Genomic DNA, 17,487 nt, shown 5'->3' on the forward strand with positions numbered 1-17,487 from the left:
AGGGCAGCAAGGATAATCCAGGTAATTATCAACCGGTGAGCGTGACGTCAGTGGTAGGGAAGCTACTGGAGAAGATACTGAGGGATAGGATCTATTCCCATTTGGAAGAAAATGGACTTATCAGTGATAGGCAACATGGTTTTGTGCAGGGAAGGTCATGTCTTACCAACTTAATAGGATTCTTTGAGGATGTGACAAAGTTGATTAATGAGGGAAAGGCTGTAGTTGTCATAGACATGGACTTCAGTAGGGGTCATGGCAGGCTGATGGAGAAAGTGAAGTCACATGGTGTGCTAGCTAGATGGATAAAATAGTGGTTAGGCAACAGAGACAGAGAGTAGTAGTAGTAGGGAGTTTCTCAAATTGGAGACTTGTGACCAGTGGTGTTCCAAAGGGATCTGTGCTAGGACCACTGTTGTTTGTGATATATGTAAATGATTTGGAGGAAGGTGTAGGTGGTCTGATCAGCAAGTTTGCAGATGACACTAAGATTGGTGGAGTAGCAGATAGTGAAGGGGACTGTCAGAGATTACAGCAGAATATAGATAGACTGGAGAGTTGGGCAGGTAAATGGCAGATGGAGTTCAATCCGGGCAAATGCGAGGTGATGCATTTTGAAAGATCAAATTCAAGGGCGAACTATACAGTAAATGGAAAAGTCCTCGGGAAAATTGATGAACAGAGAGATCTGGGTGTTCAGGTCCATTGTTCCCTGAAGGTGACAACGCAGGTCAATAGGGTGGTCAAGAAGGCATACGGCATGCTTTCTTTCATTGGATGGGGTATTGAGTACAAGAGTTGGCAGGTCATGTTGCAGTTGTATAAGACTTTGGTTCGGCCACATCTGGAGTACTGTGCATAGTTCTGGTCGCCACATTACCAAAAGGATGTGGATGCTTTGGAGAGGGTGCAGAGGAGGTTCACCAGGATGATGCCTGGTATGGAGGGTGCTAGCTATGAAGAGAGGTTGAGTAGATTAGGATTATTTTCATTAGAAAGACGGAGATTGAGGAGGGACCTGATTGAGGTCTACAAAATCATGAGGGGTATAGACAGGGTGGATAGCAAAAAGCTTTTTCCCAGAGCAGGGGACTCAATTTCTAGGGGTCATAAGTTCAAAGTGAGAGGAGGAAAGTTTAAGGGAGATATGTGTGGAAAGTTCTTTACATACAGGGTGGTGGGTGCCTGGAACGCATTGCCAGCGGACGTGGTAGACACAGACACATTAGCGTCTTTTAAGATATATTTGGACAGGTACATGGATGGGCAGGGAGCAAATGGACACAGACCCTTAGAAAATAGATGACAGGTTAGACAGAGTATCTTGACTGACGCAGGCTTGGAGGGCCGAAGGGCCTGTTCCTGGGCTGTAATTTTCTTTGTTCTTTGTTCATTGTTCTTTTATCAGTGGAGCAAGATCTGGAGAAGAAATGGTAGGAAGGTATTTGATCACATAGAAAGACATCTACAATGTGAAACATCACTGTGCTTTTAACATCACAGTTGAAATGTATATGGGTAAAGTCCCACAGACTTCAATATGATAATCGGTTGTTTGATGGATAATTATAAGCTAGGACATAGGAGGAAACATTTTCTCCTTTCAGAAGAGATTTATTAGGATGTTGCTGGGATTGGAGGGTTTGAGTTATAAGGGGAGAGTGGGTAGGCTGAGATGTTTTTCACTGGAGAATAGGAGGTTGAGGGGTTACCTTATAGAGGTTTATAAAATCATGGGGGATAAAGATAAGGTGAATGACAAGTGTCTTTTCCCCTTAGAGTAGGGGATTTCAAGACTCGAGGCATATTTTGAAGGAGAGAGGAGAATGATTTAGGAAAGACATGAGGGGCAATTAGTTTACACAAGTGGTTTGTGTGTGGAATGAACTTCCAGAGGAAGTGGTGGATGCAGGCACAGTTACTAAGTTTAAAAGATAAGCACATGAATAAGAAATGTTTGGAGGGATATAGGCCAAGCTCAGGCAGGTGGGACTAGTTTAGTTTGGGACTATGATCATCATGGACTGGTTGGACCAATGGGTCTGTTTCGGTGCGTGTATGACTTTATGAACTGTGTTGCAGGATTATTTCTATTCACCCAAGAGTGTAGGTAAAATCTTCCGAAGGTGCCATGCTCTCACAGTTTGACTCTGAAATGTTAGTCTGCAAACGATGTTCAGATCTCTGCAGTTGGATTTGAACTTGGAGTCCACTGTGGTAATGGTGGGAGAGAACCAAGAATGCCACCTAAGCATGACAAGGTGCGATGCACTATTTTTACCGGGACAGACATTACATTGTGAAAACACTGTTTACCTTTGAAATTGCATTTCAAAGCTCACATTGCTGAGAACAGGCTAATTGACCTGAAGTATCAAATATTGGTTTTTTGATCCAGTACCTATTGTACCTTTGTGTATACATTGTATTGTGAACAGAGAGTAGGCTTGAAGCCACAGGACCTGAAGGCATACTGTTTTGAACTGCTGTACATTATTAATTGGAACAGACTGCTGTCTGATAATGTAGTTTATTTCTATCTTCTTGATTACATTAGTGCAGTTAGTAAAACAGAAAGTGAATTTCTCTTCTACTGGATAAGTTGAATGTTGATCTACATCATATGGTCAGTTAGTGTACATTCCCTGTCCTGTGCTGCAGATTGTCATCTAATTGTATTCAGCTAGGTTCTCTAATGGACTCCAAAGTACTACCTTGCTGGAGAATAGACTTGCATTTATACAGATTCCTATTGACATACTCCACAGCTAATTAAGCACTTTTTGATGTGGAGACACTGTTGAAATTTAGAAAGCCTGGCAGCTAATTTAGGAATAGGAAGGTCATTCTAATAGTATAAAAGCAAAACACAGGGGATGATGGAAATCTGAGGCAAACACAGAGAATGCTGAAGAAACTCAGCAGTCTGGCAGCATTTGTGGAGAAAGAAACAGAGTGACTGTTTCGAGTTCGGTACATTTCTTTAGAAGAAATCACACTGGACTTGAACTGTTAACTCTGCTTTCTCCCATCCTGCTAAGTTTATCCAATGTTGTCCGTCATTCTAATAGAAAGGGGATAAGAATGAATGTTCTTTTCGTGATGTTAGTTATGGGTAAAATATTGTTCATTGCGTATAACACAGTTTCTGTCGGAAGCAGCAGAAACATCTGGTGGTGCCATTCAGTTGCCCAGCAGAGGAACAGCTGAAGCTGAAGGAATCAGATATTGCCCTTTGGAGCAATATTGAGTGTTTTCCCAGATAGTGTTCATCTTTGCATGTTTTACAATTGAAAACCCTGTTGTTCAAATATGGAATCACCTTGACTAACATCACATTTATTCTAATGTGGCTCAGTGGATGGCACTGCTGCATCACAGCACTGGGGACCTAGGTTCAAATCCACCCTCTGTTGCCTGTGTCTGTGTGGAGTTTGCACATTCTCCCCGTGTCTGCCTGAGTTTCTTCCAGGTGCCCCAGTTTCCTCCTACAGTCCAAAGATGTACAGACTAGGTGGATTGGCCATGGAATATTTCCCATGGTGTTCAGGGATCAGTATCTGGGTGGGTTAGCCATGTGAAATGCAGGGTTACAGGGATGGGAGGTTTGGTTTGGGTGGGATGCTTTTTGGAAGGTCGGTGTGGACTTGATGGGCCAAATGGCCTGCTTCCACACTGTAGGGATTCTATGATTAAAAAGGAAGTTCTACAAATGTCAGTGCAACACATCAAGCATTGTGCGAAAGCAGTTGCCAATCATTTATTACTTGCTACAGAGGGTTGAATGGGGGGTGCCAGGTTGCCAAAGTGATGCATCTGTTATATACTGAATGCAGATGGACATTGTGCCTTGATCAATGCTGCTGCCTGTAGGAGACAAAATAATGGGTCCTATAACTTATAGCTCCAGGGTGGAGACAGCCTGCAAATCTGGATATAAAGTGCTAGTATCTCTCTCGAATAATGTCCCCATTTAATTTATCCGTTCTTACATTGTCTCTTGTGTAAAAAACGATCTTTTTTATCTAGGTATGAATTTCTACTTTCTCTATTTCCCCTGCATTCTCTATGAACACTTTACCATTGGAGAGATTCAGTTGACCCCAGACCCTCTGTAATCATTCACCAGGATTCCCACTCCACACCACCATTCCAGGCCTGATGTTGGATGGTGCATAGATGGAGACCCCAGCTGACGCTCAGCTATAAAGCCCAGTGGGATCTAGCCATCTGTTGCACTGGGTAGGAGAGTTAGAAAAGGCACGGATGTTTGTGAAGGGTCTTGCTGCTGTTACTGCCGAATTTTCAGCCAAGCATGAAATAGGTTCCTCAACAGGAAAAGGAATCTGAATGCTATTGCTGCAAAAACAGTTAATGTGCTGTACTGTGTGCAATTAAAGATGGGATGATGTTAAGTGATGAACACCATTGGGCTATGTTCATTTCCAAACATGATGCATCAAATCCCTGACAACAGCCTCCATTAGACAAAAGATTACAAGAGCAGGAGTTGGCCATTTCTCCTCAATTCATTCTTCACCAAGACCATGGCTGACTTGAACTGTGATCTTAGCTCTGCCTCCCTGAATGCCCCTCTTGGCCCTTGACACCCTTGACAATTAAAAACATTTAGCTTGGCCTTGAATGTATCCAGTAACCTCTGCTACTCCAACAATTCACAAGGTTAACTCTCCCCTTATTTTGAAATTGTGCCCCCTCATTCTAGATTTCCCCTCAAGAGGAAACATTCTCTCAGTGTCTACATTCTGATTGCCCATTAGAATCTTGTAATTTCAATAAGTAACCTCTCATTCTTTGAAACTCCAGTGAGTTTTGTTTAACACACTGATATCCACTTGATGAATTAGGCAGTGAAAGGCTTTTAGGCATTTACAATGATTCATGGTAAATCTACAGTTTAGCACAGAAACCAGTCTCCACCTTTCCTTTCCAGACTCTTCCCTTTGCCAGAGCTAACTCCACACTCGGGACGAATCCAGATCTTTTTGTTAAACTAAATCCGCCACTGAGCAAACTAAACACCCAATTAACAAGTTACAGCAAACACTATGTAATATTAACTAAAATCAGGCAGGGATGCACAAAGGAGGGTCTAAATCAAAACAGTGTTAGAGACAGAGATAATGAACTCTAGCCCCTGAGGTGCCAACTGCTTTCCAAACGTTTTGAGGGGCCTAGTGCACATTGTGTGCTCTCTGGCCAAGGACACCTGTGCATGGATGTAGCTGTGGAAGAGACAAGAATTCATCATTTTTGTTTTGAATAGTCCCCCACCAAATTACCTAAATGAAATAAGAATTAACAAGCACTGCCCACCAGGGGCAATGCAAAAATAATAAAAAAGTTAAACAAAGTGAAGCGAACAAACTACTTTGTCAACTCGAAATCAGGTTTGTGGGGGAGATAATGGGCTCCAGCCATTTCCAGTGCCCACTCTCTCTCTAAATGCCTCAAAGGTGTTGGTGGGCTCCACACGCTCCCTCTCCAAAGACACTTGGACATGGACATAACCGGAGGACAGAGAAGAATTCAGTTCTTAAAGACAAAGCCCAATGAGCATCAGCTACTCTCAATCAACTCTGGAGCTGTTCCCATTGTCCCTTAAAAGGCCTTGCATGTCTAACAAGTTTAGGGTCACCTTAATCCTCATAAGGCAAACTCTCCAGCTGAGGAATCAATCAAATGAACCTCCTCTGAGTTGCCTCCAACACAAGTATATCTCCTCCAGATGTGACCTCACCAGCACAGATGTCATAATAATTCAAAGAAAAACCAAAAGAACTGTGGATGCTGTAAATCAGGAACAAAAGCAATGTTGCTGGAAAAGCTCAGCAGGTCTGGCAGCAACTGTGGAGGAGAAAACAGAGTTAACGTTTCAGGTCCGGTGACCCAGTTCTGAACAGTTAACTCTGTATTCTCCTCCACAGATGCCGCCAGACCTGCTGAGCTCCTCCATCAACTTTGTTTTTGTTGTCATAATAATACTCTACTTATAGATTTGATCTCCCATCCAATAAAAGCCATCATTTCATTTATCTTCCTAAATACTTGCTGCTGATATGCTGATATTTTGATGTTTCATGTATCAGGTGACCTCCTATCTCCCTGTGGTGCACAATTTTGCAGTCTCTTTCTGCATTTAAATAATATTTTGCATTGCTATAAAGTTCCACAAACGTAGATAAGTTTACATCTTGCCACATTATAATCAATCCATATAAATATTAACAGTGGTATTACAAAGCAAAAATGAATCTCCAAAGCCATGTTCCATTAATTATGCATCACACTATCACAAAGAGAACCCAATTAATAAGAGGCAAAACTCAGAGGAGACATACAAAAGAATTTATTTCTCATGTGCCACAAAGAAATCTGAACAGAATAGAACCATTAATGAAAGCCGCATGGGTCAGTTTGTAGACCTTCCAAATTGTCTCTAAGAGTAGTGACAACACCATGCCTCTACTGCCAAGCTTTGCAAAGGGAGTTTCCAATGAATAGGTACTGAATAAAGGCAGCTGCCTTGTCAACACTCCCAGCTCCCTGCCATCCAGCTATCCAACCATTTTGTTTTCACTCACTTCTCACTGGGCTGTGATGATATGCCCAACACTTTCCCACTTTTTCTCCCCTTCCCAAACCCTCAACACCACCCCCCCGCCAAGTCCTATGCACCTCCCCGAACGCCACCATCAGTCCCTTGGGAAATCCAGCAGTTTGACTGTTTAATCCCAACCAAAAAGAAAACTGAATTTCTGTGTTTTTTTTAAAATATTTTTAAAATTCTCTTAAGAAGTGCAACTCTTTTATCACAAGCCCTCTTTCTCAGTCCATCCGATGGATGCTTAAAGTCATACAATCTGCGTTTCGTTCTCAGTTGAGATAAGTGAGTTTTTCTTTTGTCCAAAATGAGTCCAAGTTCTCCCCTTCCCCATCTGCTCCCCACCCCACCACCACCCCACCCCAACCCTCTGTAACCCCTCCCCACCCCTCCCCACCAGGCTTTCCCGCCCATGCCCCTTTCACCCAATCCCACTGGGTAAGCAAGTGTGATAACAGCATGCAAGAGTTGATCACAATGATCTCTGCTGGATTCTGTTTTGCGACTAAACATCTAATGGTCACAGAGTTTGCTCGTGTTTTTTTTACGAAAAAGAGAAAAAGCAGCTCCGACGGAGGTGAGGGCAGGTGCCTCAGTCAGAACACAGGTCCAGTTGACAGCGAGCGAATCACAAGGAAAGTGATCTCTGCGATTGAACAGCCTCCAGAACCGAGTCAGGTCACAACAACCCTGTTCATTCTACCAACCATGTCTGACACTCGTGTGTGTTGTGTGTGTTGTGCATGTGTGCGTGTGTGGGTGTGTGTTGTGTGTGTCGTGCATGCATGTGTGTGTGTGTTGTGCATGTGCGTGTGTGTGTGTTTGCATGTGTGTCTCACAAGGAAGTTGAAGTTGGATATCGGTGTAACACAACAACAGAATAAAAAACACAGCACTTCTTAAAATTTGCATAGTGTTGAATCTCTGAATCTTTTTAAAAGAACCCTTTTTCCTTCCTCTCTCTCATTTCTAATGAAACAAAAACAAAATAAAAATTATAAGTCCAGTGTGAAAGACTACCTTTCCTCAGCACTGTGTGCCCACCAGAATAAAGGGCCATGCTGTGCTTTATTCGAACATTGTAGGAAACACAAAACACTTTTAACAGAACAGGTGCTGATTTTTTTTTGTCTTTTGTCAGTAAATCTACAAGACACTGCTGTATCAGTGTATTCTCTAATAGATGCAGCTGTGACGTATATATACAAGAGGAATTTCTTCACATTATAAGCAAATATCATCCTACAAAGCAGCAATCCTTCCTTTGCAAGTAACAATACATTACGTAATTGCTGGGATTATTATTTTCCACAGTTCTTTCTACACAGTTCTATTGTCATATAATATGCACATTGAAGATTCAGCTGCATATTATCATATAAATTCCAAATCTCTTATGTAGTAGTATAATACTGATTTACAATCAATGCATACACATCCTGTAAATAAAAACCTAATAATAACCGAGTCTTTGGCAAATGTTGCAATAAAAATTACATTCACTTTTTTAATCAGTTGTTTCAGAGTGCAGTACCATGTAGGTTGTCCCTTACCATGCCACGTTTGTGTGTCTCTTTCTTGACAACTTCCTCCCTACCCCTGCCTCTGACTCTCCATCGCACGCACCAGTCCCCCAAACCTCTCTCTCCTCCCCCTAACCCCCAGCCCCCAATTAATTTTATAAAGTTGTACCCAAGTGGGTTGTACCTGCTTTTGTGAACAGGTCAGGAAAGAGACAAACAAAAGCACTGGGGAGCTGTGGCAGTGAATATTGTGCTGTCTGTGACTCTGTAAGGATTGTATTTGGAGTTCTGTTGAGGGTGCGGAACGGGGGAAAGAGAGATCCACCAGTATTTGCATTTGCTTGTCTGTATGTACGTGTGCTTGTTCTGTGTGTGCGCGCGTGTGTGTACTTGTATGTCTCTCCTTATATGTGTGTTTGTATGCCTGTCTGTTCGTGCGTACCTGTGTGTCTGTCAGAATGTTCCTGTTTATATGCCTGCCTGCCTGCCTATATGTGTGTGCATGCATGTCTATCTGTATGAGTGTATTTGTGTGTCTGTGTATCTATATGTGTGTATGTGAAATGCCTGTTCTTTTTTTGCACTCGCATGCAGATAAGAAGTGGTGATGACGCAGAGAAAAGCAACCTCCAGAACACTGGCTTCTTATGTCAGTGTACAGATTAAAGTATGTGTAGTGGAGAACACATTGTCAATCTGTACCACCACAATAAGCACAAGCAATAATCTGGACAACTCAGTGAATGTTCCACCCCTTTACCCCACCATCAGAATCATTCTAAGATAACCTTGCTCTTAATTCTGTTGTGTATGGAAGCTCTGGTTTCTGGCAGGTAGTCAGAAGGCAGGGTTTACTGTGACTGCCAAAGCATATAGCTATTTTGTAATGTCTATCTACAGGCTTCATTAATACCTTTCACCACTGGAGTGCAGTAACTGTAAACTCAAAATACAAGCCAATTAAGTGCCCATTTGACTCTTTTCTTTCTTAGAAAGGAAAGCATTTTTAACGATGTCGTTCTACTGCAGAAATCGGTGCCCCTTACCAACTCCAAACCCATTGCAGCCATAATTGGTACAATCAGAGAGCTAGTGCAAAAAAAGTACATGGAAACATCAGCTATTATGTGGCCTTTCCTTTCATTCATCCAAGGTCAATCTGTTGAAGAAAGTAAACTGCTTTTCGGTCTTCATTCTATCCCTTCCATCATCAACTCCGGAAGTGAAACACAATCGAATTTACTGAGAATCGTTGCACGTTAAGTGTGTTAGGGTTTGAATGGTTAAGTGTGGCTCTCGGGTACTTCTCACAGGTAGCGCTTACTGCTTTTGGTCATTTCCTGAAAAGACTGTATGTCGTAGGAACCAAAGTATCTGGAGAATCGCCAGGAGCAGAGAGCTCAACAGAGCTCGGTGGGTCCAGTCTGGGAGGGGGGATGTGAGGGACAGTGGTGCAGCCAAGGGGGCAACTAAGAGATGGCATAAGTACCAGCAAGAGCCTCCCCCGACCCTAAGCAGGAAGTGGGGGGGCGGGGATAGCAGGTGTGAGGGGAGGAAGGGCCAAGGATGCCACACAGGGGTGGGCAGCAAGGCTACAGAGTGTATGGTGCATTCCCTCCATCCATTACACCAGGAGTCAACATTCAGCCAGAGTTTTGAGATAGGCTGTCTTGTAAACATGATGCAGCGAGGAATGAGTCCGTTTGATTAACCCACCAGTTGTCATGTTGCTGTTGCCTTCCCAGACATGGTCTTCATGTAAACAACAGATGTTCTTTCATTGTTGTTTCATTAGGCCTATGGATATATTTGGAATCATTGCAATCACCAAATTAAACATGGGAGCACGAGCTCGTCCAAATGCCAAGTTAATGTTTTGAAGCACTGAAGCAGCTTTTTTTTGTTAATGTTTTTCTTAAATCAATCCATTCATTACGATATATGCATATATATATATCTATATATGAGCTATTTTGTTTCCTTTTCTTTATCTTTTTTTTTCCAGTCCAGTCAATTGGGGCTGAAATGGGAAATAAAGCCAAAAGTTTAAAAATACCAATGGCACCACAGTTTGAAGGAGAAACAGCCAAACTCAGGGTGTTCCACGTTGCTCAGAATGGATGTTCAATTATCTGTCCTTCCTCCACTCTCACAGATTAACAATTTTGTTTTCTAAGTTTTCCAGTTCTTCATCCCAACTGTTGAAATTGATCAGACTGGTACAATGTGGAGCCCAAGAGATTCATCTTGCAGTTTCATGTGGTTGCCATAGTAACTAGTGGCGGTCATAGGCAGTGGCAGCAGTGGGGGGTGCAGCACCCCTGGATGCGGCACTATAATAATAAGGGGAACCTGAAAGTTAACACAGGAGAAGATGGACCAGTTGGAAGGACATATAAAACTTATCAGCAAACAGTGCCCACCTCAGAGTAAGTGAGCTTGACTTGGTTATTTCATGAGGACAATCAGCTCGCTGTGCCCAGGTCTGCTTTTATGCACCGACATATTTGTCATCCACCCCAGTTATGATCTCCTCAGGAATTTTCTTTACCCCAAATTGACTAGGGGACTTCCTCCTCTCCGGCTCCTTTTTATAATTTCATGGGATGTGGCCACAGCTGCCAAGGCCAGCTTTCATTGCTTCTCCCTTATTCTTGGCCATTTCAGACAGAATTCAAGACCCAACCATAATTGTTACAGACCTGGAGTCACATTTGGGCCAGACCGGGTAAGGACAGCAAATTTCCTTTCGAGAACTAGGCAGGTTTTTACAACAATTGATGACTGCTGTCATGGTCACCATTACTGAGACAGGCTTTACAGTCAAGATTTACTGGCCAAATGTAATGACCCCCAGTGACTGAGCTGGCATTTGAACCCATGTCCCCAGATCATCAGCTTTGGCCATAGGATTATTGGTCCAGTGACACCACACCAGACCCCTATCTACTCCAACTGGGTGTAGCTGATAGACAATGATGATGTCAGGATGTAACAGCAGTTGTATCCAAATGGGCCAAGTTGAATAGTGCCTAACTTTTCCTTTCTATCAAAGGTTTAAAAGTCTTTGGAACTGTCTTCCCAAGACAGCACGGAGGTAGGATCACTGAATACTTTTATGACAGAGATTCTTGACTAATAAAGGAAAGCAAAGGTTATTGAGGGTAGGTGAGGATATAGAGTTGAGGGCAAAATCAGCTTATATTCAATGATGCATGAGGTTGGAGGGGTCAAATAACCTACTCCTGCTCCTAATTGGTATGTTCGTAAGATCTTCTCCTTGCCTATCAGTCTTTGACATTCTTGGCACCTCTCAGATTTCTACCAATTCTGCTCTGAATCTTCCCAGGAAATGCTGGGCAAAGAGTGGCAATTGGCCTCAATTTTTACTTACAGAATTATGTGGCAATACCGATAATAGGGACGATATTGAATAGACGTGAATGAAAGACAGCCGAGCAAGTTGGCAGCGGACAGTGTGCCAGAGCCAAATGGCACTGCTCAGAATGGTTTCAATAATAGTGGAATTCATTTTTGTCATGTCGCAGATTTCTGACAGTCCAATCAAACTAGTAAGCCCTCTTCAGAGCAAATTCACTTCCAAGGCTTTATGTTAGCAACAAATTGCATTTGTATAGCACTCCAAAAGGCAGGACAGCGGAATTGGGGATTTCCAGATCAGCCATGATCTCACTGAATGGCACAGCAGGCTTAATGGACCAAATGGTCTACTTCTGATCTTTTGGTGCTTCAAAGGAGTGTGATCAAACACACCAAGCCACTTCAGGGAATATTAAAACAGATGATAAAGCTTGGTCCATTGGTAAGTTTTAAAGAGCATTTTAAGCAGGGAGAGGTATGGAGGTGGAGAGTTTAAGAGGGAAGACCACAGTTGTGCACTCAGGCACAGTCATCAGTGATGGGAACATGCAACTAGCCAGAAGAAGAGGAATCAGAGAATCCCTAAAGCAGGCCATTCAGCCCATCGAGTCCATACTGACCTTTTGAAGAAAATCTCACCTAGATACAACCCCTTACCCTATCCCTGTAACTTTGCATTTCCTATGGCTAATCTACCTAGCTTGCACATCTTTGGGCACTATAGGGCAATTTAGCACGGCCCATCTGCCTAACCTGCACATCTTTGGATTGCAGGAGGAAACCGGAGCACCCGGAGGAAACCCACAACAGAACGTGCAAGCTCCACACAGGTTGTCGCCCAAAGCTGGAATCGAATCCAGGTCTCTGACACTGTGAAATAGCAGTGCTACCCACTGAGCCAGCCAGGAGGATGAAAATAGTTTGAGTTGAGATCATGGAGAAATTTGAAAACAAGGATGAGAATTTTAAAGTGAGTTTAACTCCAAACCCTTTAGCCATGAGTTTGCTTAAAGACTTCTCAGTGTGAAGTCTCAGGGTTTAGGGATTGGGTACCAACAACACTGCTGATATCAGTGAGGCTATTCAACTAGAATAAGAAAGAATATGCATCATTTTGCAAGCCCTCCAAGAAGATTAAAGCAGCTTTAAACAGAATGGGCTGAATACTGTTGTGAGACACTATCACTTTACCTCTGGGACCTGAACTCAAATCCTACACAGACTAGCAGGACAAAGCTCTTTCTGTTTGCTGTTTGCTGTCTGCATGTCTATAAGAAACAAGTTAGAGCATTTGCAAACTAGTTTCTATATGGTTTAGACCGACAAACCACATTGATGGGTGGGTTCATACAGACAATGACTGGAGTGGGAAATATTGCAGTCATTCTTCTTAGGTAGGGGCGGAGCAAAGAATACCTCGCTTTCATTCTAGGATGAAGCAAAAAGCATTTGATGTGGACCTTGGGTATCTGAAATGCATAATGTTCCATTCCCTGGCTGTTCACAGCAAACAGTAGCTTTGATTACAGTAACAGAGTTCCTATTCTCTGTGATGACAAGGGCTTCAATTGTAAAATTGTTGAGTAACATTGTGTCTATTTTTAAATCCAGGTATTTGCGGGTCAAACAAAAATCTAACTGAACACCCAGTAATTTGCTACAAAATGGATTTGTTATAAATTGTGCAGTTTGAATGTTCTGACCCCTGGCTGGGCCAGGTCTCAGAGATGGAAACAGCTTGCTGAGGCACAGCTCACAAGTAGGTAAAAAGAAATAATCGGCAGGCTAATCAACTGTGGGAGCCCTCACAGTGCATCCTGATCATGTCCTCTGTTTCATAATGGGGTAGCAGCCAATCTTGGGAAGCCTACCTGGTTAATCCTGGCTCAGCGAGCAATACTGACTACCATTGCCCCTTTACAAATCCCACCACCATCATTGCTGTCATAGCTGAAATCATCAAACTCAGTATTGGACAGGGTCCTGATACAATCCTACTCGCTGGAGTGCACTAATTCACTGATCCAGCAAGGGAAGCCCAAATATAAATTAGTTCAGCAATTGAAATGAATATTTATTTGAGGGAAAGTGAAACAACCATCAAAATATATAGGAAAACCGAAGCAGTAGAATTGACAGTGCATTCGCCCAGCTTTTAAAAATGAATCTAGTTGTTCATAGTTCTTAAACATGTATCACATTTAGAAAGGCCTTTCTGGAGCAAGAGGAACAAACTGGTAACAGCAATGATCCAGAAAATACTCACTTAGTAATCCCGGGTTAGTGAAACGCCAGGCTTCATTGTAGGTTGTGTACTGTGGATGGGTGTAAGGGTTTCCCGAAAATTCACTACCTAAGGAAAGAAAGGAGGAAGAAAATGCTTTAAAAAAAAGCAGAAAATAATTTGGAGATAGCAAGAACTGCAGGTGCTAGAGTCAGAGACAACACAGTGTGGAACTGAAGGAACACAGCAGGCCAGGCAGCATCAGAGGAGCAGGAAAGTTGACGTTTTGGATTGGGACCCTTCTTCAGAAAATGGAGACTTTTCATTGAGTTGTGAGTTGTGTGTCCACGGTTGGCCTGTTTCTCTTACATTTATTACTTTGGTTTAGCTCTAACACTGAATTGCTGCTAGAACTCATTGGAAAGAGTTTCTGAAGTGAGGTCACTGTTGCAGTGCAGGAAATACAGCAGTGAATTTTCACACAGTAAGATCCCATAAACAGTAAAGTGAGAATAATTAAATAATCTGTCTCTTTTCAATGTTGTTGACTAGGAGATAAAAATAAGTAAGACATTGAGCATAATTCCTCTGCTTTTTCCACAAAATAGCACCATGAGATCTTTTACCCCTACTCCCTCCACAATTTAGCAGAGACTAGGTTTAACATTTTATCATAAAGACTGGCACCATCAACAATGCAGGGCATCCTTAACCCTGAGCTGGAATTTCATCATGGAACCTTTCATCATGGAGGTTCACAAGGCAACAGTGATACCAACCAGAAGACTCAATGAGAATGAGAATAAGCATAATGTATATACACTGACAGGAGGCCTGGATTAAAAATAAAGGTATATAACACACATAAGAGATGATGTCTGACTTTGTCTCATGACTGAAATAGGAGTTTGCTGAATTGCTCAACTATGCAATACTGGGATTCCTAGTCAGTTGCTCTTCACAGGGAGAGCAGGGGTCTAGGCTGAGTTGGCAGCTTTCTTCGGACTCCATCTCTATCTCGGTGCTGCTAGGTGGAAAGAAGCTGAGACTTTTACTGCAAGAAAGGACATCATTGAGCCCAGCTCACCAAGGGACCTATTACTGGGCATTACTGTCTGGCAAGCTGTAACTCATGTGAACTGATTTTTAAAAATAACTTTGGATTAATCCAACACTTGAAATTTGTAAATCATCTCTACTGTCCTGCCATAATAAAATTCCTGAGTGTGGGTGTGCATGGATGGAGCAGTGAAGCAATTACCCCCATGTTTTTGAATGTTTTGTTGATAAATCCAATCTTTGACTTCATCTTAAGCAGTTACCCTCAGGGTTTATTTTGAAACATGGGATCACAAACAAGGTTTTGGGAACACCTTTTAGCTAACCTCAGTTAGAGATAGAATAAAAAGGGAAAAGAGGAAAGCCAACATTAGCTCACTGCCCTGATCCTAAGATAAATGAAGCAATCATAATTTAAATTCACTCCATTTCCACTCTGTTGGTGACACTTGCCACTTGTAGCCCAAACTGGGACCTTGTCCAGTTCTTATATTTGGACATGGCTGCTTCAGTATCTGAGGAGTCATGAATGTGGCTGCATACTGTTTGCTATTGAGTATCCATCCTCACTTCTGACTTTATGATGGAAGAAAGGTGAAACAGCTGAAGGGTAGGACAGAATTCTGAGAAACTCCTGAACAGATGTTCTGAAGCTGAGATGTTGGGTTGATACCAGGTGATCAGGCTTGTTTCAGTCTGAAGGGCTGAATGGGCTACTCCTTCTGCTACTTTCGATGTTTCACTCATCATCAGGTCCAACAAAGATTAAGACATCACTTTCTGTAAAAGACTATAAGACTTGACAGGCGTAATATAGAGAGGTTGTTTCACCTTTTGGATGAATCTAGGACCAGAGGCATAATCTCTGAATGAGGGATCACACGGTTAAGATAGAGATGAGAAGGAATTTCTTCTCTGAGAAGGGAAGGAACCTGTGGAATTCTTTACCACAGAGAGCTGTCAAGGGTGGGTCATTAAGTATATTCAAGGTTGAGATAGACAGATTATTAATTAGGAAGGGGAATCAAGGGTTTTTGGGGAAAGACAGGAAAGTGGAGCAAACAAAACATAGGACATAGAACATTCCTTGAAGAGTGAAAAGAGTGAAGAACGATTTTCCAGAGGAATGCTTCAGATATGCTAAAAATTAATTTAATGAGAGTGAAACAACATGTTTCAAGTAATACATTTAGAATTCTAATTGCCTGAGCCCTATTTAGTTCAATGGAGTAAAGTTGCCATCGTCTCAGAGGACTAACTGGACTGCTCTCTCGTTAGAGAGGGACGTCTGGTGGTGAGTTCAACGTGATGCATTTGACAGAATTAACTTTCTGGGAGGGCAGGTGTACCTAAACCAATGTGAAACCCCTGTGGGGGTCTGCCATGTTGCTTTAGGATTGCCAGGGTGTCTGCTATGGTTTGATTTTGCCCCATAGTATCCTTCTGTAAAGAGGTAGGGTTTAACACATGAGAAAGAAGTGTTCCATCCATATTTTGAGTGTCAAGGGCAGAGTTTTAAGCTGGAGCCTCCAATTTCACCCTCACCTCAATCGCCTGCCCCAACTGGCCCTCGTGGGTTTCACCTCTGGTCTTCGAGTTACATTGATCTACATCAAATCTGCAACATAGAATAAGCCCAAAACTAGTCCACATGAACCTTCTTCCAGCCTCTTCATCATATTCCAGCAGCATGCCTTTCCATCCCATCCCATTGCATGTCCCATTGGAGATCCCCATCAAATGAATCTGACACTTGCCTCAATTACCCCTTGCGGCAGCAACAGGCATTGCTGCTGCAGCAGACTATTGCCGCATCAATGCAACTAAATTACACATCAACAAAGGCCACAAGAAATGGGAACAGGAGAGGGGTGTTTGGCCCCTCAAGCCTGCTCCATCATTCAGTAGGATCATGGCTGATCCTATGTGGGAAGTGCCAACACTACTGGAGTTAAAAATGAAGAGTAACATTGTCCATGGACACAATGGAATCACTCTCAAGGATTAAGACCATGGATATACACCAGTGAGTTTGATTGATGAAATTTAGTTGGAGATGGACCCATGAATGAGACAGAGTATTTCTGTTAAATATTTTATTACTGTCGTTAATTAGGAAAAATGTCAAAGACAATATTACATTTGCATGGTAAAAGCCCAGTCATTTCTTTGATTTCCTCTTCTTCATGATAATCACAGGCAGGGTAGGTCTGTACCAAATTAGACTCATACAAGTATCAGCATTGAACAGGCCCTTCGACCAACTCATCCATGCTGACTAGGTTTCTGGAACTGAACTAGTCCTATTTGCCTGTGCTTGGCCCATATCCCTGTAAATCTTTCCTACTCATGTACCTATTCAAATGTCTTTGAAACTGCAATTGTACCAGCCTCTACCATTTCCTCTGGAAGCTCATTTCATAAACATACCACCATCTGTGTGAAAAAATTACCCCTCAGGTCCCTTTAAAAGCTTTCCCTTCTCACCTTAAACTTATACCCTCTAGTCTTGGAATCCCCAACCCTGGGTAGAAAAACTTTGGTTATTCACTTTATCTATGCCTCTCATGATTTTGTAAACCTCTATAAGGTCGGCTATGAGATAACACAGAGTGAAGCTGGAGGCACACAGCAGGCCAGGCATCAACAGAGGAGTGGGAAAGTTGACATTTCCG

General features: G+C 42.5%; 1 protein-coding gene across 12 annotated transcripts in view; it reads right to left on the reverse strand.

Moving 5' to 3' along the window:
- Window positions 1-1,305: 1,305 nt before the first annotated feature.
- Window positions 1,306-17,487, reverse strand: part of LOC125467494 (paired box protein Pax-2-like) — a 228,891-nt gene continuing 212,709 nt past the window's right edge. For 7 of the 12 annotated variants that reach the window (XM_059640241.1, XM_048563409.2, XM_048563414.2 and 4 more), the window contains 2 exons: window positions 13,796-13,882; window positions 7,647-10,481 (listed from right to left, as the gene is read on the reverse strand). In XM_059640241.1, coding sequence (XP_059496224.1) covers window positions 10,360-10,481; window positions 13,796-13,882 — 209 coding nt within the window. In that variant the 3' untranslated portion in view covers window positions 7,647-10,359. Of the gene's footprint in view, window positions 1,420-7,646; window positions 10,501-13,795; window positions 13,883-17,487 lie in introns of those variants that run through there. The other 5 variants (XM_059640240.1, XM_059640242.1, XM_048563421.2 and 2 more) reach the window with 2 other exon arrangements.

Source organism: Stegostoma tigrinum, chromosome 37, assembly GCF_030684315.1.
Source record: "Stegostoma tigrinum isolate sSteTig4 chromosome 37, sSteTig4.hap1, whole genome shotgun sequence".
NCBI lineage: Eukaryota > Metazoa > Chordata > Chondrichthyes > Orectolobiformes > Stegostomatidae > Stegostoma > Stegostoma tigrinum.